Source organism: Dermacentor albipictus, unplaced genomic scaffold (assembly GCF_038994185.2).
Source record: "Dermacentor albipictus isolate Rhodes 1998 colony unplaced genomic scaffold, USDA_Dalb.pri_finalv2 scaffold_14, whole genome shotgun sequence".
Classification (NCBI taxonomy): domain Eukaryota; kingdom Metazoa; phylum Arthropoda; class Arachnida; order Ixodida; family Ixodidae; genus Dermacentor; species Dermacentor albipictus.
This window is the reverse complement of record NW_027225568.1, coordinates 8282655-8308110: the sequence shown is the minus strand read 5'-3', so window position 1 is coordinate 8308110 and position 25456 is coordinate 8282655. Positions and strand designations below refer to the sequence as shown.

General features: G+C 46.7%; 1 protein-coding gene across 1 annotated transcript in view; it reads left to right on the top strand.

The window, feature by feature from the left end:
* Ogdh (oxoglutarate dehydrogenase Nc73EF) overlaps nucleotides 1-25456 on the top strand; it is a 281327-nt gene that overhangs the window by 115244 nt on the left and 140627 nt on the right. The window contains exons 10-11 of the mRNA XM_065438718.1: nucleotides 3830-3958; nucleotides 4954-5133. Coding sequence (XP_065294790.1) covers nucleotides 3830-3958; nucleotides 4954-5133 — 309 coding nt within the window. The remainder of the gene's footprint in view (nucleotides 1-3829; nucleotides 3959-4953; nucleotides 5134-25456) is intronic.

The following is a 25456-nucleotide window of genomic DNA, read 5'->3' as shown; positions in this document are numbered from 1 at the left end:
CATAGGCCATAACACGGTCGTGTCTGTGTTGGCATTGCGATAAGACTGCGCCGATCTCATAACCACTTGCGTTGGTTCGGACCTCTGTAGGTGTGGACGAGTCAAAGTGGGCCAAGACTGGTGGATTGGCGAGAATCGTGATAAGGCGTGAAAATGTGGCAGCCTGATGGGAACCCCATGTAAAAGGCACGTCTTTCTTCAGAAGTTCAGTGAGTGGTTGAGCAATTGCTGCGAAATCTTTCATGAATCGTCGGAAATAAGAACAGAGCTCCACAAAACTTCGGACTTCTTTGGCAGACTGAGGTACAGGAAAAGCTGTTACTGCTCGAACCTTCTCTGGGTTGGGTTGTACTCTGGAAGTATCGACGAGATGGCCTGGCACTGTAATCTGTTGGTGCCTGAAGTGGCACTTCGATTAGTTTAATTGGAGCCCAGCCTTATGGAAGACGTCAAGGATAACTGCGACGCACTCAAGGTGCGTCTCATATGTAGGAGAAAACACAAAGTAGTCGTCGAGGTAACAAAGGCAAGTTGACCATTTGAAACCTTGAAGCAGAAAGTCGACCATCCGTTCGAACGTGGCTGGGGCATTTCATAAACCGAACGGCATAACTTTGAATTGGTAGAGGCCATTTGGAGTGACGAAAGCGGTCTATTCTTGGTCTTGCTCATCGACGGAAATCTACCCATAACCAGATTGAAGGTCGATGGACAAAAAGTATTGGGCACCATGAAGACAATCAAGAGTGTCGTCGATTCTTGATAAAGGGTAAATATCCCTTTTAGTAACTCGGTTTAGGTGGTGGTAATCAACTCAGAAATGCCACGTGCCATCTTTCTTTTTGACGAGCATGACCGGTGAGACCCAAGGACTCGACGAGGGCTCAGCAGTGCCTCTGGCGAGCATCTTGTTTACTTCTTGCTACATAACTTGCCGCTCGGCCGTGCACACGGTGAATGGGAACAGCATCACCAGTGTTTATCCGATGCTTAACAAGGGATGTATGACCAAGTGGTCGATTGTCAGTGTCAAATATGTAGCGGTAGGAAAGCAAAAGGCGATGTAGGGCGGCTGCTTGGTCCGGAGCGACCATGGGACATAATGGGCTGTCGAGGTTCAAGGCATCCTGCGGGTAATCAGGAGGGTCTGGAGACGCGTCTGCTGCAAAAGCAGTGACGTGGTCGTCTGTCACTGACTGGAGCGTGGCCACCGCTATGCCTTCAGGCAACACTTGCTTCGTCAAGCCAAAATTAATAATGGGGAGACACATCCGATTAGCGGCAAGGGTTATGACGGAGTGTGGCACAGAGTTGTTGCGCGTCAGGAGGACATCACGAATAGGTGCGACGACATAGTCGCCATCAGGCACGGTTGCCATTGAGGCCAATTTGACAAAGGTTAGAGCTTTTGGAGGTAAACAAACAAACACTGTAGTGCAGACGGTGTTCGGTTGTTCGGGGCGTACGTCTGAAAGAAGAGAAAGCTCGAGGCACAGTGTACCGGTGGAACAGTCAATGAGGGCAGAATGTGTCGCCGGAAAGTCGAGCCTGAAGATTAGGTCATGAGGGCAACTGGTCAGCACGGTGAACAGGACTGGAACTTGGCGGCCAGCAACTCCTATGCGAGCAGTGCACATACCCCTGACAGCAACAGTGGCACCATTGGCGATGCGTATGGCTCGAGTGATGGCAGGCGTAAGAACTTTTTTGAGGCGACGACATAGGTTATGGACACTTGGGCTCCAGTATCAATTAATGCCGTCACCGGAACACCATTGATGTCTACTTCAATTAGGTTCGTGTTGGTGAGGGGCGTCAATGGAGGATTTGGACAGGACAAACGTGATGTAGCACTACCTCCAAGAGCTGCATGGCCTAGTTTTCCGTCCGTCGGTTTGGCGAGGAAAAGTGGCGAGGTTGGGGTGACGGGGAGCGACGGCATTGAGGCGACAGCGATCGCACGGAGGAGTGGCTGTCAGGGGCATCAGAAGTAGGGTACAGATGGTGAGGTGAATAATGGCAAGCGTGGGCGTATGGGCAAGGAGCAGGGAATGAGCTCCAGTACAGAGGGATCCATGTGGTGCGGCAGTGGCAGGAGATATGACCAATGCGGTGGCAGCGGAAGCAGATCGGTTCATCATCTGGGGTTCGCCATTCAGCAGGATTGTGTGGTCTGGGAGCGAAGTACTGGTCATTACAGGTTGTGGACATGGGAATGGGTGCCGAATCACGTCGGGGGACAGAGCAGGCAGTAGGGATGCCAAGGTTTGCAAATTATTACCGCACAACTGCTTGAATAACGGAAATAGTGGGCGCCGCTTGGTCAACGGTACCGTCAGGGGGTCGTGGATGAAGGGGGGCCGGACTCGCCGCTTCAATCTCGCGGCAAACGATAGGTGTGACGTTCTCTTGAAATGGTTGTGTGGCAGTAAGAGCGGAGCAGGAGGACGTGGCATGGGTGTTTGGGAGCTGCGAAAACTGTGGGACGACTCTGCGGATTTTGGCAACCTCGAAGCAGCGGCATTCTTCGACAATGGTGTCGACGGTAGAAACGTCGTTACAGACAAGCAAATTGAAGGCATCGTCCACGATGCCTTTTAGGTTATGGCCCACCTTGTCAACCTCGGTCATGTACTCGTCGACTTTCTGGCAAAGCGCGAGCACTTCCTGTATGTAGGAGACATACGATTTGGTCGACGACTGGACACGGGTGGCAAGCTCTTTTCACGCAGCCTGTTGGTGACCTGAATGGTTGCCAAATAGGTCGCGAAGCTGCTCTTTGAAAATGTTCCAGTTGGAGAGCTTGATCTCATGGGTGCGAAACCAGACGTGTGGTGTCTCGTCCAGATAAAAGATCACATTGGTAAGCATGATGGTAGGGTCCCAGTGGGGGCTTTGGCTAACACTCTCATACATGCTGAGCCAGTTGTCGACGTTAACATCATTTTGGGTGGAGAATGTCCAGTATCACGAAGACTAGGAACCGTAATGTACGTTGTGCTTGGCGCCGCAGGCGTAGATGGCGATGAGGTGGTTCCATCGGAAGCCATGGCTGAGATGACTGTATGGCCGCTTCGGAGCTGCGTTGCGAGGACGGGGAACGTTCCACCTCCACCACAATGTTACGTGAAGGACGCGTCAGTAAGACTAGCAACTATTTACAGGTTATATTTACAACAGCGGTTGCAGCGCTGATTGGTCAGATTCACAGCGCGAGCAGAGTTCGTTGTTCCTCCTCTTTTCTTGAGTGATGGCGCCTATGCGCCTCGTTCAAACTATCAAATACCACACGTGTATAGCAATATTAAGGATCACCATGCTTAGTGTTCTATGAATGAAAAGTTATGAAAAGATAAATACTTGTTTAAATTGAAAATTTTGTTTATTGAAGTTCATTTTATCGAGGTTTAACTCTATTAGTTGCTGGAGAAGAGCCTCTATATGCACTATATGGGCATGTATCTCAGTTACTTTAAACTGCCAGATTGTCTTTACGACAATGCAATTTTATTATGAAGTGCTGCTTACTTCCCAACGTAAGGGCTGATAACAATTTTCAAACATGACATCATCATGATGCGGATTTTCACCTTTATACTTTCGTTATGGAATGAGGAAAAAAAGCTGTCGTTATACAGCCATTTTTTTTGCAGTTCCTTGCTTAGTAGCATTTACATACATGGATTTAAAGAATGGCACATTGAACGGCTTGCTGCAGTTGTGCAACAAATTTTACCTTGAGGTAGTGTAGGCAAACTTTTGTGCATGATAATTGGTGTCGCTTGTCGATTTGTGATGGTTAATGCGTGCCCCCTTGCTTCTTGTCCAGGTGATGAGCATCCTTTTGCATGGAGATGCAGCCTTTGCTGGCCAGGGAGTGGTCTACGAGACCTTCCACTTGAGTGACCTGCCAGACTACTCCACCCATGGCACCATTCACATAGTCGTCAATAACCAGGCAAGGCAACTGAATGCTCATGCACGAGAACAGATTTGCAAGAGGAACTGGTGCTGTGAACTTGTGATAGTGCAGCTACATTAGGAAGGCAGTATAACTCTTTGAATTTGCTTGAACATGCATCCTTCCTCTAAATGCATTGGATGGCATTGCTTCCAGTTTGATGTAATAATCTATGTGCGTTCACACGACCTGATGCTTTGCATTGATCAAGACCAAAGACATTAGAAGTATCTGATGGGCCGGTGTAATGTAGCAATTCCTTTTGCTTGATTCTATTTCTTTATCATCCACTGCTTGCAACCAGCCGATCCTGGTTATAGTGAAGGTAGAGTGCATCTGAGATCACTGACAAAGCATGAAAAGTGAAATAGCTGCTACAGAATTCTTACATTATCGCAGCCATGATTGCCGAGTCTATCTCACTATCATGCATGGCCCACATTAACTTGGAGCAATGGCCCTGCTCTCTGGTTCGATAAAACTAGGTTTATGTGAACACAGGGGGACATGCATTCCAGATGATTTTGGCATTAGCTGGCTTGACTTGCACCCATGACCCACATCCTGTTCTGGCATTGCCTCTATGCTCCGTGTCGTGTAGCCTAACTGGAAATTTCAGCACACAAAGCACAATGGCAGTAGTGGCATGCCTCGTGCACGACATAAAGTAGTGTTGGCACTCGGCTAAGCAGAATTGCTTCAGGTTGTGCTGGCCACTTGCTCTTTCCTCATTGTGCAGCTTTGGGGTACAGAATAGATCAGTCAACCAACCCTGCTTTTCCTGTTAACATATTGCATGCACTGTCATTGACAAAATGGCAGCTTCAGGCTATTACTGCGTGTCATCATGGTGTTGGGGCGTATTTAGAGGGCCTCTGAACATATCTAACAATGAGGCTTTGTGTTAGGAAAGAAGTCGTTAAACAGTCTCAGCAGTCAGGTTTCAGTGAACCATTAGAGCAATGGATGTGACAAATGGAGTTTGTATGCAGATTGGCTTCACCACTGACCCCCGGGTGGCACGTTCATCTCCCTACTGCACGGATGTCGCTCGTGTGGTCAATGCACCCATCTTTCATGTGAATGCTGATGATCCTGAAGCTGTCGTGCATGTGTCAACAGTGGCGGCTGAGTGGCGCAGTCGCTACGGGAAGGATTGCGTCATTGACCTGGTAAGAATGCTGGCATAAAGCTGCACCTACACGACAGTTTGTCATGTACGAGCAATTTACAACAACAGTACCCAAACTGCTTGTAAAAAAAAAGAGAGAAAAAAAAAATACTGGTGTCGGGAAGTGTCAACCATGCCACTTGAGAAAGAGAGATGTGCAGAAAACTGGCTGCAATGCAAATGTATGAAATGAAGTATCAGCATAAGTGAGCTACAAAAGAGAATAAAGCAAAGCAAGGTAAGTAAAACTTAATATGTACACGCTTAAAAGGTACTAATGTTTAAGATGTAATAGCAATAAATCCTGACGCAGTCGTCGTAGATGCTAGTGTATTCATTGATCTTAATTCATGGTGGCTCGTCATAGTCCTACCAATTAATCCATATTATGATCACTCTGTCATGAAGAGGCTGAATGCACTGCCTCACGGTATTGCTGATGCTGTGCTGCGCTGCAAAACATCTTTCACCTCTTCGTGAAGTGCAGAAACCAGTCTATCAATGATTGTGGTTTTGGCATGGGCACAGTCATGGCTGTACAGTAAACATAGGAAATGCAAGCAGGTGTGGCGGCGGCCTTGGTAAAGAATTTAGGCCCCAACGGTTGTGCCATTATGATCCATTGCCACGAACCATATCACGATAAGCATGTTCACCTATTTGCTCAGCATTATCTATAGGGGCATTGGAAGTGTACTACACACCGTTCATAGGCGATAATGCAAACACGCCGTCATTCCCTATTGTGTTGGCTGAACAAACTTTCGTGCACTGTGTGCAGAGCCAGGAGCAGCACGGGCACAAAGACAACTCACTGTGCAAACACTTTCATGAATTGCGGGTGCAGTCTACTTGCAAACAAGCGCCATACTGCAGGCATCTATCCCAGTGAAAGGATGGCTCATGCTTAGTAGGTGATGTTGTGCATGGAACAGCAGCAGGAACCATGTTCAAAGTAGCAGCACCAATTCTGACTAAGTAGATTATTGTACAAACACGTCCACATGTGTCTTGGAACGCTTAACGAGTCAATATATTCTCCACTGTGTCTATGCTCCCTACCAAAGTTTCGAAATTCTGCTTGGTATCGCCTGTCCTTCATCACACGGTTATAGGAAAGAGCTGGAATCGTTTATGTAGTGTTTTCGTGGGGGTAAACAGCAGACGAAGGAAGAAGGTGTAAGCAAAACCAAACTTGGTTTGTTCTATCACAGCTCATAGTGGAATGCAGCTTGGTGGCCACATGGCTGGGTTAATATAACAAGCTGTCGTGATAGTCGCACCGCCGCTTTCGCTCTAGCGGCGATGATAACACAACACTCCACCCTTTTATTTTAGTGGGTGCACTTGTATCCTTATACAATAGTTAAAAGAATGGGCTTAGTATCGCTCAGGTAGACGGCATTGTCCTGACGGGTAGCGCCTTTACGGAGCTGATGTCTCTGATGGAGGAGCGGGAGCTGGAGGGACAGACTCCACAGGCAGCGGCTCTTCTTACGTTGGCTGGTCACCAGTCTGGCTTTGAGGGAAGGCCAGTAAACTCTCCTTGAAGTCTGAGTCGGATGCCCTTGGTGTCACCATAGGGCCTGTGCCAGCCAGCAGCTGGTCGAGATGTCGCCGCCAGATGAAATTGCCTCGGGGTGTGGTTGAGTGAGTGAGTGACGAAACTTTGTTCTGAACACCTGCAGAACGGTTAGCCTTCCCCTGTTAGGGAGGCGTTACCGGGGTGTGGTTACAATTACTTTGTAAGAGACTGGTCCAGTCTTCTTCAGAGCGGTTCCACGAACCCACTTCGTTGAGCCTCTGTAGTTGTGAACTAGAACACTGTCATTCACACAAAAACAGTCTCTGTTGCTCCTCCGCTGCTGCATTTGGGTGAACCGACTGTGCATCACCTTCCCCTCCACTGTAGGCTTCATTGCATCCAGCCTGGGGCGGGATCGGAGATCTTTGTTCAATACGCATTCTGTTCGATTGCTGCAACGTAACAAAGTTTCAGTATGCAAAATTTGCGAGAATGGGGCGGAGAGAGCAGCCAATCGGGAAGCGATGAACTCCCCGGAAGTTTACTTCCCTCGTTTGTCGTCTGTTTGCAGACAGTATACTACAAAACGAAATGTTTCTCATCTTCCAATGAATGAAATCTTTACCTAAAAATGCATTTTTTTCTTCTCTGGCTTAAACACGTTTTCAAATAGTAGTAGGTGTGACTACTACAATTTATAACTATTAGTTTCTCTGCGTCGTTCCTTGGTGGTGTTACGCACAGCGAGAAAAGGAAAGCAAAAAGAAAGGACGGGAACAGTGGCACACTTTTCAAGAAGCAGCAACAACATTCCAGTGGCTTGCTGGCACCCGATGATGGGGTTGATTGCTCTGTACAACCAATGCACTATTTGCTCTAGAAACGAAAGCGACGCCGGAATTCGCTTTCTGCCATTTCTTCAGACATGCTTCGCAGCTCCACTCCCTCTTCTTCCTTGTCGAGCAACGCCAGCACAACAACCGAAGTTCCCAACGCAAGCACCATTTTCTCGGATTAAACTATGGATTGGATCCAAACGTGCCATTCCGCAGCTGCCGGTTGGATCCAATCCACCAGATGTGCCATGCGAAGCCGGTCTCGTAACGAGCGTATGATCGCTCCAAACTTCCCATCTCCCGTCAGGTTCGGCGCCTGGCAGACGACATGCTCGGTTGCACGATGATTGACAGGAGCACGTCGTCATTTTGACGTCGCCAAAAACGTGGCCACGCCTTGCGACTGGCGGCATCGGCGCGGAGTAGGCCAATTGCAGTAACCGAACGAACGCGCCGAACAACCATCTTTGATCGCACCCCTGGTGCGCAATCTTCTACCCATCAACAGGTTAGCTGGAGCTTCTCCAGTCGTAGGGTGAGGCGTATTTCGGTACGCCGATAAGAAGTTGTGAAGTGTTTCTTCGACAGACTTACCGGGAGATGACTTGTGTAGAGGAGACTTCAACGTTTGCACGAAACGCTCCGCCAGACCATTTGTGCTTGGGTGATAAGGGGCGCTCATGACATGTTTTGCCCCGACGTCGCGTCCCGCACAAATGCCTTGAACTCGTCGGACACTACCGTCTCCGACACTCCAAATCTGTAGAAAAGTTCATGCAAGCTGGCAACAGTACGCTCGGACGTTGTGCTTCGCATAACGAACACTTCCGGCTACATTGAGTAAGCATCTACAACCACTAAAGACATTGTTCCTCGGAAAGGTCCCGCGAAGTCCAAGTGAATTCGCCTCCATGGTGCGGTTAGCCATGCCCAGGGATGCAGAGGTGCCTTAAATGGATTATGTATTCCGTTGTTCCTGGCAGGCTTGGCAACTTCGTACCTTTGTCTCCAAGTCTGCATCAATTGACGGCCTCCACATGTAGCTGCGAGCCAGCTCCTTGCTCCGCACAGTGCCGGGATGACCTAGGTGCAGTTCATCGAGCATGGATTCCCTAAGAGAGGATGGAATAACAACCTCAAGCCATACATGAGGCACCCTTGATGCCCGCTGATCTGCAAACGTCTGTCGAAAAATGGTTTTAAGCTTGCATCTCGCAAGTGCAATGGCCAGCCTATGCTTGTAAGCTGGAGCACTTTACTAAGCACTGGATCACGTGCTGTAGCGAGCACAATTTGTACGGCAGACACAGGCATAGAGTGCAGACACAAAGCATAAAACAATTCCTCGCCTTCAGACAGGCTGTCTTCAGGACCCTGGAGCGGGAACCTTGAAAAAGCTCTGCTTCTGCTTTGTCACTGGACTTTTTGTACACGAGCAAGTACTTGTAAGCGGACAACGTGACAGCCCATCACTGCAAGCATGCTGCTGCAATTAGTGGAATGCCTGTTTTTTGCCCCAGAATTGTTTTTAATGGCTTGTGATCCGCAATCAATGTGAAACATCTTCCATAGATGTAGAAATGAAACTTTTTGATGGCAAAGATAATGGCCAGCACTTCTTTTTCTTGCTGACTGTACTTTTTTTCGGCGTCAGTTAATGTGCGCAACGCATAAAACACAGGCTGAGAGCTTCCATCTTCAGTTACATGAGAAAGTACTGTGCCCACACCATACTGGGAAGCGTCACATGCCACTTGCAAAGGTTTATCCGAGTCGTAATGTGCCAGGATCGAGGATGACACCAACGCATTCTTGATTTTCTCGAACGCCCCTTGACACGATTCATCCCAGAGCCATGGCTGGTCGCGACGCAGCAGTTTGTAAAGTGGACTCGCCTGAGTAGACAATCGAGCAACAAACTTCCCGTAGTAATTTACAATGCCCAGAAACAATTGTAGTTGCTGCTTGCCTGTAGGTGTGGACACTTTCATCAGTGCTTCTATTGTGTCTGGCGTTGTGCTGACACCTGGTGCACTGATAACATGACCCAGATACTGTAATTCCGTTTGGAAAAATGAACACTTTTCTTTCCTTACTCGAACCCCGCGCTCAGTCAACCGCTTCAGAACTGCATGGTGGTTTGCAAAATGCTCGTCTGACGTCTTGCCGGTGATGAGAACATCACCCAAATAGCAGTTGACGCCTTTCAGGTCTTTCAACATTGTGTCCAATTCTTTGGAAAATGGAAGGTGCCGAAGAAACCCCGAACGGCGGCCTGTTTACGGAAAAAAGCCCTTTATGAGTATTTAGTGTCGAGTACTTTCTTCACGACTCCGACATTACTACCTGCTGATAGGCTCGATTTAGGTCAATTTGAGAAAATTCTTGGCCCCCTGCGAGCGCTTTGAACATCTTGTTGATTCTCGGAAGTGGATATCGATCAGTTTCAAGACAAGGGTTTAGGGTGGTCTTATAATCGCCGCATAGTCTTATACCACCGTCCTTCTTTACTACTGGCACAACCGGCAGGGCATAGTCACTTGTCACGGCTGGTGAAATGACTCCCATGTCTTCCAACTTCTTAAGCTCAGCCTCGACTGCTGGTTGCAATGCAAAGGGCACACTTCTTGCCATCATAAACTTTGGCACGCTACCTTCTTTCAGGGACAATTTCGCTCGTTCTTCTGTAATTGTCCCCAGTTCGTCCTGAAACAAACTCTGGTACCTGTCTAGAAGAGCGCGCAGTCTGGATCATGCAGAATCGTCCCACCTGGGAATAGCATTGAGCTTGAACATACGGCTCCAGTCGAGTCGGATGGCTTGCAACCATTGTCGCTCAGCAGAGGGGGTCCCTTTTCTCTCGTGACGTAAAAAGGCAGCTGGGCCCTCTGCTCTCTGTACTGCACGGCAATGTGAGCAACTCCAACAGGCTGGGTGATGGCTCCATCGAACGTCCGCAGATTCAGCGTCGTTGGCATGACCTTGATTGAGAGAAACATTTGACGAAACTGATCCATAGACATTATGGACACAGTAGCCCCAGTATCCAGCTCTATTTCCAAGGGTACGTCTTGTACGTGCATTGAAATTTTTATCAGCTCCAGACCAGGCGAAACAATTCCCTTCACGCTAACAGAAGCTTGAACGGAACTCAACACCTTCATCACGTTTCGACACGCTCCCTTTGTCATTCTCTGCTTGTTAGCTTGGCACACTCTTTGAATGTGCCCTTTCTTATCGCATTTGAAACAGATGGCCGCAACGTGCAGGCACAGTCTGCTTGCATGCTTCGCACACCCGCAGCGGTTGCAATTTCCCTGCGTCATATCAGTTTCCCCAACCACTCAGACTTCGTGAATGTCTGATGCACTTGATTCCGAAGCGTGCGCTTCTGCCCCACTATTTTTCGCCGCTTCCATGGCTAGTGCTCATTCTACGGCTTTCTGGAAAGTTAGCTTGTTATCCTCCGTGAATGACACGCACTGTATATCTTCTCGGCACAGACCGCAGACAAAACGGTCCCGCAATGACTGATCGAGGGCAGATTCAAATTCGCATGTCTGTGCCGATTTCCGCAACTGCGCAGCATATTCCGAAATTGATTCAGTCTCGAGTTGCGCTCTCCGGTGGAATTTTGCGCATTCGCTAATTGCCGACGGCTTCGGTGACAAATGGTCACCAAGAAGTCTCTTTAAAAACTCGAAACCTTTACGCAATTTCGGCAATTTCGGCACGGTCAACGACTTGAGAAGACTGTACGTCCTTGGGCCTATGAGGTTCAAAAAAGCGTGTACCTTGTCCTTGGGGATATGGTTGACCTGAAGAAATGACGACAAGCTTTCCTCATACGGCGGCCAGTCTCTTGCAGACTCGTCAAAGGGCTCGATGTGTCCCAGGTGACCCACGATTTGTGCCACTGCATCCGCCGCTGCCGGACTTTCCATTGCCATGTCAGCTTGCCGCAGAATTGGTCAGAGTCCCATCCTCGTCGCCAATGTAGTGTTTTCAAGGGGGAAACAGCAGACAAAGGAAGAAGGCGTAAGCGAAACAAACATGGTTTATTCTACGATGGCTTGTAGTGGAATGCAGCTCGATAGCCACATGACTTGGTTAATATAACAAGCTGTTGCGATAGTTGCGCCGCCGCTATTGCTATAGCGGCAATGATAACACAACAGTTTATTACAGCTTTTGGAAAAAAAGAGGGAAAAAAAGAAAAAAGAAAGGGAAAATAGTCCTTGGTGCATATTTTAGGCAACATTTACTGTGGCATCGCATTTCTTTTTTGTTGTTGGCAGCATCGCATGTAAAGACAACTTAATTTGTACTTGTCGGTTAGCGCATACTGCTGTTTAGTGAGTAGTTATACTTTGTTTCCCCCAGGTACAGGCATGGCCACTGCTAGTGGGAACACGAAGGCTAGTGGCAACCTTCTGCGGAGTGCCACCAACTGCACCTCATGAAGTCTTGGCAGATGACTCACGATAGTAGATAACTTGTCGGGCTTTACGCCAATTGCTCTCATTATGCGTGCGCCGCAAAACTTCATGAGGCACCAGTGGTGCGGCTCTCCGCAGAGCAATACCACGGCTCCCGTGTTCCCGCTAACAGTGGCTGCGACTGTACATATTATTGAGGTTCTCTGATACCAAGGTCAGTGAGATAATAACGGGCTTAAAAACATTGAACCCTGTGTAGTTCAACATTAGCACATATCATATTATCCACTCTAGAAAAGCTATCGAGACCCTAACTTGTTTTGTCAAACATGGATGGTGCGACAAGAGCACACTATTTTGAATTGCTAGTTGTAACTCAACTTGGTGATGAGGATGCAGAAAAAAGACAGTTAGTACCGTATTTATTTGAATATATGGCAAGGTTTTTTTTCTCAGAATCTCTAGCCTTGAACTTAGCCTTAGCCTATATATGCGAATTTTGCTGTATACTGTGGCTTTAAGGCGCATACACACTTGCAGAAAAACCTGTGCGGTGCGTCACCACTGGTAAAGTGTGCGCTGCAAAAGCTGCCTCACGGTAGCTTTTTCGTGCCGTGGGAGTGATCAATCCTGGACTGATTTTTTTTTGTCGTTCCGCAGTGGCAAGTGAGCCACGAACGCTGAGACTAATGAGAGTGGCCCCTTCAGTGACATGCGCAGGGGTAACAGGTGTTATGCGGACCCACCCGACTGTTCTATTCATACTCGTATGTGGTGTCAGCTGCACCGCTTGCTTCGTACTATCATCTGCTTGCATCAGCTCTCGCTTGTGCTTATTTTGGTTTAGTCTTGTTCATGCTTTTTTGATTGCCATCGTTTGCAATTGTTTTTTTACAATGATGAGACTAAACCGAGAAGTCCCGATGGAAAGGTTTTTGGTGATAGTGGGCTGCGTCCGATTTTGTAAGACAAGACGGACCCTGAATACAAGGATGCGAAGGCAACACCAAGTACCTCACTCTCCTTGTCTGTTGAACGTGGTGATGCAGCAACAAAAGGGAGCACACCAACATGATTATGATCAGTGGCAACAACGTCATCTTCATAAGACACAACTTGCGTTAAGAACAAAGGGCAAGGAATGCAAACACAGTGCCGATCTGTCAGCAGACGAAGGAAAAAGCATGTAACATCTCGCACCTACATGCAGAGTAAGAGAAGTGAGATTTTCAGGGGGTCACATGACTGCCGCAGCTGTGTTCAGCTGCTGGCGGCGTGCCACGTGCGTTTTTCCACTAGTGTGTATGCACCTTCTCGGCAGCACGCGCCGCAATGCCGTGAAGCCACACTGTAAGATATTTTTTCTTGGGCCCTCCAACTGGCATCCGTGCCTTATAATCGTGACTGCCTTATAATCGAATAAATACAGTAATCCAAATTTATCACTTTGCATTTGCTACCTACCTTTGTGTTTGCCTAACAAACTTTGTGTGTGCATTTGCTTTGATATCCAGAGTTATCATCCACACGCATCTGTGGGTCATTGTTTCTTTATTTTGGGACTGCTGAGTTGGTTGGCCAGCACCAAGATTAATTTTGTTAGCAGGTCTTCCATGTAGTGGTACACCGTAGAGCATCTGGGCGGCATTCTCATGTGATAACTTTCCAGGATAAGATCACTTTCCCAGTATTTTACATGACTCTGCACCAGACAACTTCAGCATATATGGGCGACAGTTTTCTTGCCACTGTACCTAGCTTGCTGTCTTTTCACAGTGCCAGGAACACTGTACCTGCTGTCCAGGGTGGAATGCCACCCCTGCTCTAGCTGTGGTACAGTTGAAGCCAGTTATAACGAACAGGCTTGTGGGCTAAAAATTGTCTGATATATCGAGTCTTTTGGTGCGATCAATCTCAGATATATCGGAACTCGAAAGGGATTGCGAAATAGTTAGATATATTGACAATTCAAAATGCACTTAAACCTCGATGTAACGAAGTATATAACTTCTCATAACCTCTTGTCCATAGAACACCATGAAATTAGAACCTCATTATAATGAAGTGTGTTTGTAGGAGACTTAAATATAACAATTTTGCTTCCGCAGCAAAGGAATGCCGGGACAATAAACGCAGATGGTCAAATGCTTGAATTACAAGCAGCTGCTTACAAACACACCTCTAAAATTGTGTGCGATGCGACAAGAGTGGCCTCCGAAATGAAGCGACATCATCTCCCGTATGAAGTCCAAATGCGATAAGATCCTATTGCACCCCGCGCACTTTGTGCTTTAGGTGCAAGTGGAAGTGTGCGAGGGTGAGAGAAGAAAAATGGTGGCTTCACGAGTGCCGCCTTCCTGTGCAAGCAAAGAGAAAGAGGGGGAGGGGAGTGAGCTTGTGGTAACGCGATCAAGTGCACGGGAGGGGCAGGGCTGTCCGGGGCGGGTCGGGGGGAGTGGTAAGTTGGCATGTGTCACAATTTCTGGTGCGTGTCTCGGCCGTGGCTGCACAGGGCTGTAAGCATGACTGAGCACATATGCAGCAGTGCACCCTGCTTTAGAGGTAATCTGCCGCGTGTGCAAAGAGTGGGCATGCTGAGACAGCGTGGCATCATGTAATCTGTCTTCCCGCACATTTAGTATTGAAGGTTGCATAATCTCGAGTTCCAGCGACCTGTTGGAGCAAGAGGCAGACAAAGGATTCGATCCCCACTGCTGGCACTTTTCATGATATCATTGTCCCAGTGCAAGGTGACACTATCAGCAACGGGGGCGGAGTGCACGCAAAAGTGTGGCTGGCTTCGCATAATTCGTACCGCCTATGTGAAGACATCGTCAACATGGCAGGAAACTATCATTTGTCACCAACTCCCAAATTCATCAAAATGAATTGTTTTCTCATTAAAATTTCTTCGACCCCTTTTCATGTAAGAAAAATCGACCGGCGACTGTACTTATTTGCATAAAGGTTGAATTTCAATACAAGTAAATTTTTACATAACAAAACAAATTGCCGACTTTACCTACTTCGTTATATAGAGGTTTAACTGTTTAACATAAAACTATGTATCTGGAGGTTATATGAAAATTCTGCTTGTCTCGGACAGACTCCAGAGATTGTGATAAGCAGGAATTTACCAGTATGTTACTCCAAGGCCTCATAGCACACAAAAAAACTTAATTGTCTTTTGTTTTTTGCGAACGCATGTCACATGTTCCTCGCACTGTAGAATGCTCTTTGATAAATTGACTGCAGTGCTAACCCTAAAAATGCGCGTCGCCATGGCAAGCCTCGCGTGCATGCAGAAGTGCACATTGCACAGTTTTATTCAGGATAAAATATAGATGAAGCATGGGAGCAATGCCACCATGCCACCATCATGCGCCATGCCATCATCAGCACATTTGTACTGTGAATAGCACATAAGTGTACTTAATTGCGTGTCCTTTACAATGTGCCATTTAACTCTTTAGTTTCCACACCTATTCAAATCGATCACTGGTGATAGATGCTTTAGATAACCGATTCCAACTTGTTGGAGCCATTTCTTGTCCATTTAAGGCTATCCAGTAGTTAGTACAGGCACTGAACTTTCAGAATCAGTTTAAATTTTCACGCACCAGCTATGTTGTGATTTTTGACAGACATTTTGCGAACTAATGTGCTTATGTTGTAGCAAAAGAGGCATGGCTGTCACCTTCTGCTGCACTCGTGAAAAAAACATGCCGCTCATGATTACACTGCACTAGCATCAAAATTTTGTAAATGACTCCCAGCAAGTCTAGAATTAAATTATATCACTGGCTTTGCTGTCCGACGGTGCTGAACAGGGATAATTAACCGAAAATGACGCCAGCTGTTCAGTAGTGAGCTTTGGTTTGGAGTTCGAGTCGTTTTATTCCGCTAAAGTGTATTTCTGAAGGTCCACAGCATGTCAAACATGTGGACCTGGCATTTTCAACCAGTTTCCGCGAATTCTAGTTCTGCTTTTCTCGTAAAATCCAGGGGCGCTGCCGGTGTCACTGCGCAGTTATCAAAAGTCGCTTCAATGGCGTCGTTCCGCTTGGCTGTGTTGTGAGAAAATCATCGTGCTCGAAATTATGCTGCACCTGTGCTTGAATTTAGTGATGAGGACTCAAGTTATGATTCTGAAGATGACGGCAAAGCAGATTCAAGCTCTGACGGCAAAAATGTTTTCAGTCAGCGTGGGACATCCGCAGCTGTTTACTGGCGAGTTTCCTTTATGGCCTTGAGCAGTCTCCTTCCTTGTGTGCGCTTATCTGCAGATCTTTTTGCATGTCCTGAGAGCTCTACTGATTATCTTCGGGGTGCATACATTGCTTGGTTATGATGTGCTGCCATTGGCAGCAAAGACCGTTCACGTCAAGAAGGCCGCCCATAGCACATCTTGACCCAGCACTACGGATCAACACAAGACAGTTTACAACGGTATGGGATTTCTTCTTTTCTGCAGAGGTGATAAAGACAATCTGCAAAAATGCAGACAGATATGCTTGGATGCATAATCTTGTGGTTGTCCAGCTACGCTGAGCGCGGTTAGTCCTCGAAGAGGTGCATGACGCTAGACAAACTAGTGACGTACGTTTCTTGGACTCATTGGACCATCCTCAGAAGATGCCTAAAAGTTGGAACTGCAAAATGTGTTACGGGGTCTGCAAAGTTGAACTAAAACCAGACGTATTGTGGGAAAAGTGCGGAGTGTACCTATGCTTAACAAAATCCAGGAACTGCTTCACCACATGGCATGAGCGATGAACTGGTCTGTTTTTTTTTTTGTATCCGAAGAACAGCACTGTACTGAGTATTAATTTTTTTCAGGCACTATTCCTGGGTTATTCATCTTTAAAATGCATATTCTGAATTTCCTTCAATATTAATGTTTTTGTAGGTATTATGTTTTTTTACTGTTCTTAATGAACTGGCAGCAAAAATGGCGCTTTCTGGAATTGTGATGTTTTACCTAATAAATTTTTTTGTTTGGCAGCGTATATGTTTTTGAAAAGCGTTTCATTATGCAGAATATGCTATGCTGCAATGTGTGCTGGAGTATTATTTGTAGTGGTAAATAATTTTTTTCGAGGCCAATAGAAAATGACAATTTTTCTCGCGATAATGAAAGAATTCAATAGCTAATCGTCATATGTTGGCGACAAGCCAACCAGGCAGTGTTGTTAGATTCAGTAGTGGCTTTCAGCCTGCAGAACACCCGATTTCATTGCTACTAATCTATTGCTCCGAGCACAAATGAAATGTGTTCAGCACAAACTGTATACCCGCAAATGGCACAGCAATGAGTCTTGCGTGCTGCCACCATGATAGTCTCTCCGCCAAGTGTGAAAGGGGCATGCAGTGGTTTTATTAAATGCAAAGTAATGTGAGAATTTGTTCAAGTGGGGGTTGGAGTCAGATTAATTCTGGTTGCTCGTGGAACCATAAAATGCCGTTTGCGAAAACTGTACTGCGAAAACTAACCCAGTCTGGTGATGCAGACATCTCCAGTTCGGCATCCCATGCCCGGAGTCACTCAGTGAAAAGATTGAGTGCCATCCACGTTTTCTTGTGGAACATGCATGCAAGAACCAGAAGGTCTCCTCGCAGGTTGTTGTACATCGCATTCACAGCTGTTGTCGCCAACCCTATTGCAATAAGCATTTTTACCTACCTTTTTTACAGTGCTTGGGAAATCCTGCCATTGAAAGCGGACTACACATATTAAATAGGCGCTAACCCAAATGTGCTGCAATATCGTTTTGCTTTCCCATTGATGTCCTAAAACAAGAATGCGTGTCTCGGGTTGCTTAGGCTCCACAAGATCGATGCATGTCTGCACCTCGTGCCGCAATGTTTCTCATCGAGTGGGCACATCAAAACTTCCCACCAAAATGAAGAAGCTGCTGACCCAGGCTGAATTCGGAGTGGAAGGAGTGCGAAAGTAAGCTTGCCGAATCCATGCAAACGATAAGTGTTTTGGGCCACTCGTGCCCTACCAGATCAATCTGCATCAGCATCTCGGGTTGCAACACCAGGGTGTCTACCAATTGGGAAAACTGGGAAAACCGGGAATTCACGGGGATTTTGAGTAGTCTGGAAAAAGTCAGGGAAAACTCTGGGAATTTGGGCCTCTATCAGGGAAAATTAGCGGAAATTTTTTTGAAAGGGTCGACAGTCGCGGTAATGCTGGCTCGAGCAACAGACAAGAATCGTAATGAATCGTCTTTGACGTTCTGTCGTCGGATGGAGGAGTTGCCAGTGTACAGTCAACAACCGACTTTCCGGATTCCCCATAATTTGGACGACTTCGCGGCACCGCCACGTACCCCATAGAGTCAACGTATCCAGAACGTGTGAAATTTCGGACGCAAGAACTCTTCGCCGTCCTATTTTCCGGACGTTTTGCCGTGACCGCTGGTCCAAAACGGCAATAATCAAAGGCACCACCACTGCCGTTTTGATTACTTCGCCACCTCGAACCGGCACTCTCGCACGCAGATCCTCTGGCAGCCGTTGCCACCACTGCGGCAACGCTAGGCTTAGCTCGACGTTCGCTATGAAGCTTCTTGTCGTTGGGTGCAGTGTTTTTTATTAAAAGAATTAGCTGTTTTCAGCAATGGCACTGAGTCCGCCTTTGCGGTCCTCGCGATTGGCTTAGAAGCTGGGAAAGCACGGTGCGATGAATAATGCCGGTTTCCGAAAGTCAGCTTCGCCTCCGTACAGGAATGTTACTTGGTGAAGCATACGCAAAAGTATTGCAGTGAAGCATAACAAGCGTGGGAAGGAGCTATTGCCACGGAACAGTCATCATCATCATCAGCCTAGTTACGCCCACTGCAGGGCAAAGGCCTCTCCCATACTTCTCCAACTACCCCAGTCATGTACTAATTGTGGCCATGTTGTCCCTGCAAATGTCTTAATGTCATCCGCCCACCTCACTTTCTGCCGCCCCCTGCTACGCTTCCCTTCCTTCCCTTGGAATCCAGTCCGTAACCCTTAATGACCATCGGTTGTCTTCCCTCCTCATTACATGTCCGGCCCATGCCCATTTCTTTTTCTTGATTTCAACTAAGATGTCATTTACCTGCGTTTGTTCCCTCACCCAATCTGCTCTTTTCTTATCCCTTAACGTTACACCCATCATTCTTCTTTCCATAGCTCGTTGCGTCGTCCTCAATTTCAGCAGAACCATTTTCGTAAGCCTCCAGGTTTCTGCCCCATACATGAGTACTGGTAACACACAGCTCTTATACACTTTCCTCTTGAGGGATAGTGGCAACCTGCTGTTCATGATTTGAGAATGCCTGCCAAACGCACCCCAGCCCATTCTTATTCTTCTGGTTATTTCAGTCTCATGATCTGGATCCGTGGTCACTACCTGCCCTAAGTAGATGTATTTCCTTACCACTTCCAGTGCCTCGCTACCTATCGTAAACTGCTGTTCTCTTCCGAGACTGTTAAACATTACTTCAGTCTTCTGCAGATTAATTTTCAGACCCACCCTTCTGCTTTGCCTCTCCAGGTCAGTGAGCATGCATTGCAATTGGTCTGCTGAGTTACTAAGCCAGGCAATATCATCAGCAAATCGCAAGCTGCTAAGGTATTCTCCATCAACTTTTATCCCCAATTCTTCCCACTCCAGGTCTCTGAATACTTCCTGTAAACATGCTGTGAATAGCATTGGAGAGATCGTATCTCCCTGTCTGACATCTTTCTTTATAGGGATTTTGTTGCTTTCTTTGTGGAGGAATACGGTGGCTGTGGAGCCGCTATAGATATCTTCCAGTATCTTTGCATATGGCTCATCTACACCCTGATTCCGTAATGTCTTCATGACTGCTGAGGTTTCGACTGAATCAAACGCTTTTTCGTGATCAATGAAGGCTATATATAAAGGTTGGTTATATTCCACACATTTCTCTATCACCTGACTGATAGTGTGAATATGGTCTATTGTTGAGTAGCCTTTACGGAATCCTGCCTGGTCCTTTGGTTGACTGAAGTCTAAGGTATTCCTGATTCTGTTTGTGATTACCTTAGTAAATACTTTGTAGGCAACGGACAGTAAGCTGATCGGTCTATAATTTTTCAAGTCTTTGGCGTCCCCTTTCTTATGGATTAGGATTATGTTAGCGTTCTTCCAAGATTCTGGTACGTTCGAGGTCATAAGGCATTGTGCATATAGGGCGGCCAATCTTTCTAGGACAGTGTTGCCACCATCCTTCAACAAATCTGCTGTTACCTGATCCTCCCCAGCTGCCATCCCCCTTTGCATAGCTCCCAAGGCGTTCTTTACCTCTTCCGGCGTTACTTGTGGGATTTCAAGTTTCTCCAGACTATTCTCTCTCCCCTTATCGTCGTGGGTGTTACTGGTACTGTATAAATCTCTATAGAACTCCTCAGCCACTTGAACTATCTCATCCATATTAGTAACGATATTGCCGGCTTTTTCTTTAACGCACACATCTGATTCTTGCCTATTCCTAGTTTCTTCTGTTTTTAGGCTTCCTCCGTTCCTGAGAGCCTGTTCAATTCTATCCATATTATAGTTCCTGATGTCCGCTGTCTTACGCTTGTTGATTAACTTATAAAGTTCTGCCAGTTTTATTCTAGCTGTAGGGTTAGAGGCTTTCATACATTGGTGTTTGTTGATCAGATCTTTCGTCTCCTGCGATAGCTTACTGGTTTCCTGTCTAACGGCGTTACCACCGACTTCTATTGCGCACTCCTTATTGATGCCCATGAGATTGTCGTTCATTGCTTCAACACTAAGGTCCTCTTCCTGAGTTAAAGCCGAATACCTGTTCTGTAGCTTGATCCGGAATTCCTCTAGTTTCCTTCTTACCGCTAACTCATTGATTGGCTTCTTGTGTACCAGTTTCTTCTGTTCCCTCCTCAAGTCTAGGCTAATTCGAGTTCTTACCATCCTATGGTCACTGCAGCGTACCTTGCCGAGCACGTCTACATCTTGTATGACGCCAGGGTTCGCGCAGAGTATGAAGTCGATTTCATTTCTAGCCTCACCATTCGGGCTCCTCCGCGTCCACTTTCGGCTAACCCGCTTGCGGAAAAAGGTTATCCGCATATTATCCGCATATTATTCTGTTCTGTTAACCCTTCTAATAACTCTGCTCTGCTATTCCTAGAGCCTATGCCATATTCCCCCACTGACTTGTCTCCAGCCTGCTTCTTGCCTACCCTGGCATTGAAGTCGCCCATCAGTATAGTATATTTTGTTTTGACTTTACCTATCGCCGATTCCACGTCTTCATAAAAGCTTTCGACTTCCTGGTCATCATGACTGCATGTAGGGGCATAGACTTGTACCACCTTCAATTTGTACCTCTTATTAAGTTTCACAACAAGACCTGCCACCCTCTCGTTAATGCTATAGAATTCCTGTATGTTACCAGCTATTTCCTTATTAATCAGTAATCCGACTTCTAGTTCCCGTCTCTCCGCTAAGCCCCGGTAGCACAGTACGTGCCCGCTTTTTAGCACTGTATATGCTTCTTTTGTCCTCTTAACCTCACTGAGCCCTATTGTATCCCATTTACTACCCTCTAATTCCTCCAATAACACTGCTAGACTCGCCTCATTAGATAACGTTCTAACGCTAAACGTTGCCAGGTTCAGATTCCAATGGCGGCCTGTCTGGAGCCAGGTATTCTTAGCACCCTCTGCTGCGACACAGATCTGACAACCGCCGTGGTCAGTTGCTTCGCGGCTGCTGGGGTCTGAGGGCCGGGGTTTGATTGTTGTATTCATATAGGAGGTTGTGGCCAAGTACTGCACCAGGGTGGCCAATCCTGCTCTGGTGAGAGAGTGCGTTACCGGTTCTGGTCACCGGGATCAGGCCGCACTCCATGCCTGTTTGTGCAATTTTCTCAACACACATATTTTTTTTTGTATTTTCCGGTGGAGAATTGCACGGCACCGGGATTTGAACCATGGTCCTCTTGCACGGGAGGCGGATACACTACCATTCCTGCAGGAGTTAAATAAAATTTAATTATGGGGTTTTACGTGACAAAACCACTTTCTAATTATGAGGCACACCGTAGTGGAGGACTCCGGAAATTTCGACCACCTGGGGTTCTTTAACGTGCATATAAATCTAAGTACACGGGTGTTTTCGCATTTCGCCCCCATCGAAATGCAGCCGCCGTGGCCGGGATTCGATCCCGCTACCTCGTGCTCAGCAGTCTAACACCATAGCCCCTGAGCAACCTCGGCGGGTCCCGCAGGAATTGTACGCCTCATTAAACCTACAGTGGTGCCTTAGTTGATCAGTCAAGGTGGACCACGGAACACAGTATGTATCCCCTAATTATACACACGTGCACCTGGTATTTCCTGTCGCAGTACAAGCTCTGATATGCCTAATATGTGTACCGACAAGCCTTCAGAGCGTTTTCGGACGTGCCTGTGGCGGTTTGACACCCTAAGGGCAGTAAATGACATGCATTTATGTTTTTCCAAGTGGCCGATTTTTCGGATGTTTTCGCGGCCCCTAGGGAGTTCGAAAAGTCGGTCGTGGCCTGTGCAACTGACCAAGATGCTTCAAATGGTCCTTGGGGTGAATGATTGGCGGAAGGAGGACAAGAACAGAAATTATCTAAGCATTGAGGAATAAACGGGAAAGGAAGCTTGCTGCCGCCGTTTTGAAGGAGCTTGAACTCAAAAAACAAAGTTTTGGGTGATGTCGAAATGCAGGTGCCCCTCACCCAAACCAAAATAAACTCTTTAAAGCAGTGAAACACAACTCGGGCGTCGTGCACAGGCTGAGAGTATGTCAGGGCAGTTAAAGTTGACTTACGAGCTGTTGAGAGCTGTCTCAATTGTGACAGAGTTCGGGCCTCATACCACTGAGCTTGCTATCGGTTGATAGAAATAGCTCATATTGAAGATATTTGCTTCTATGTGCATCTCCTTTTTATTCGTATTTGAGAATGTCCGACTCCATTTGCAATTTTTCCCGAAGACACTTTATTTGCTGTGCATTTTACTAACCCCTGCCTTCTATTCTCTTTTTGAATAACATAAATGCTACTCCTTAGTATTCAAATTGGATTAAGTTGCTTTTTTTATTTTTTTCATGTGCTTACTAGAGAGTGACAGCATCAGGCGATATGGTTTTCGCCCGTCTTGACATAAAACATAGTTCTGCATCACTCAGGGAAATTTGCAAAGGCACTCAGGGAAAACCTGGGAAACTCGGGGAATGTGGAAATGTCAACTTGGTAGACACCCTGAACACTTCGCAATATATATATGTCAACTTCAGTTGAGTCTGCTAAAAGTTTTATTGATTTCAGATCATAAGTGTTTGGGATTAGTATGCTTTTCCATGCATTTTTTTTTCCAAAACCAATGAACGGGGTTCTTCTGTATAAAATATTACCAACTGTAGAAGTTCTTGAAGCACACAGTCGAATGCTGACTAAACGACTTGTAACCCGCATACCTTAAGCGTACCCTAATGACTGGGATGATGGTTTTCAATGCCTAAGGGAAATATAAACTTACAATGACATTACTTACCTGAATTCCAGGATGAGTGGTGTTGCTGCAAGGAAATAAAGCTTTCACAAATTCTGTGCTTTGAAGACTTTTGCAATTGACTGTAGAACAGGAAGTGTTCTCCAACATGCGCAATGTGTACTGGTGTGAACCTACATAGGTACTATAATGATCTATCGGTTAAAAAAACCACATTTCAGTGAATTTACGGTTTTTTTACCCTCCCTGTGGAAACTGCTTCCAGGTATAACGAACGTTTTTTAAATCTCCGGAGTACTACAACGAACATTCGAACCTGGTCACGATAAAAATAGGGCACACGCAAAGGGCCAAAGCATGGAAGTTCAACCAAACTGGGAGCACAGCAGCATACACCCTGCACTAGTCCAACCATGACGGTAATATGGCTTTTGAAATGATTGAATTACCGCCTCACGCAGATTTCGGAATCTGGGAAGAAGGTCAGCGTGATGACACGTTTCCAAGGCACGTCTCGAGGGCAGAAGCATGCCGTGTACAGCATAAACAGCATAACGGCATGGTGCAAGGCGTGCGCTGGTGTAATATCAGATGCCACAACAGTCTCACTCTCATTCTTGCGCAATGTCCGTGTGGCGCCATGTGCATTACACTTGTTTCAACAATTTGGAATGACCATCTATGTCTTACCGCTATGGAAACAAAGGGAGCTCAAATGTTCCTGTCGATGTGACCCAAGTCTGTGGAAACGCTGCGTCATGCGCTGCTGCCACATGATGTTGCAAAGGATTGGCGGTTACTACGGCGTTATCAGGAGATCGTGGTTCGGCAGCGCTTCGTTTACACTTACCCAATTGCTGATAACAGTTTGCGGTGACGTTTTACCTTTTGGACATCGCATTTTTCTTTCTTTTTTGCCCGAAACGGCATAGGTAACATAATTTTACGGCTCTTGGGGGGGTAGACGCGCTCTCGTAATGCCGAGACCATGATGTCCAAGACCTTCACTAAATAGCGGCATGCCACAGTAGTTTCCGAAGTTTACGCTTCTGACCAACTAGGCTGCCGCATTTCGTTCTTTAAGTGGACTTTCCAAACGGAAGGTTGCAGCTAGGTGCGGAAACGCACCGAAAATGAAATGACACCGGAAATCTGGTTTTCGGACCAAAGTGCTGCCGAATTGTAGCTACTGATACTAGGTTCAGTGCGGTTAATTTCTAAGTGCTTTTAAGGGCGAGTTCATGTGTAACAAACTGCTGATATAACAACCACTTTTCGCCGAACTATCGAGTTCGTTATAAACGGGTTCAACTTTATATAAAACTATGCACGGCTGGCATGACCAACGGGAGTGGGTTTTTTAATGTGGTAGCATTCTTAGGGTACCTCAACGCCTTCTATGGCGATGTATGCTTCTATCTATCAAACTATGTACGTTTGTATCTAACCGTTTTTCCGCCTACTTGGATCAATGTGTAGTCAGTGGTCGAATGAGTAGCACAGTAGGCTGCTGTGATGAGGTAACAGGGTTTGAAACCAACCATCGGATGAACATTGGTCACTGAGTAAGTGGCAATGAGTACATACGTGCTGCTCTTCAGTGAGCCTCTTTCACGCCAGCTTGGGTGAATGAATGAATTCTGGGCTTTTACGTGCCAAAACCACGATTTGATTATGAGGCACATTGACTTTGGGGACTCTAGAGTAATTTTGACCTCCAGGGGATCTTTGATGTGCCCCCAATGCAAGGGACATGTGTGTTTTTGTATGTCGCTCACATCGAAATGTGGCTGCGGTGGCTAGGATTTGATCCCCTGACCTCGTGCTTAGCAGTGCAACAGCATAGCCCCTAAGCCGCCATGGCAGGTGCCAGCATGGGTCACTATGGACGCAAGACTGCGTATGTACCGCTGTTTGAAGAAACTCTTTGATGCCGACTTGCAGTAATGGGTATGTGCCACTTGGTCTGTGCTGGTCTCCAATGGAGTTGTTTGGTGCCAACTTGAGTCA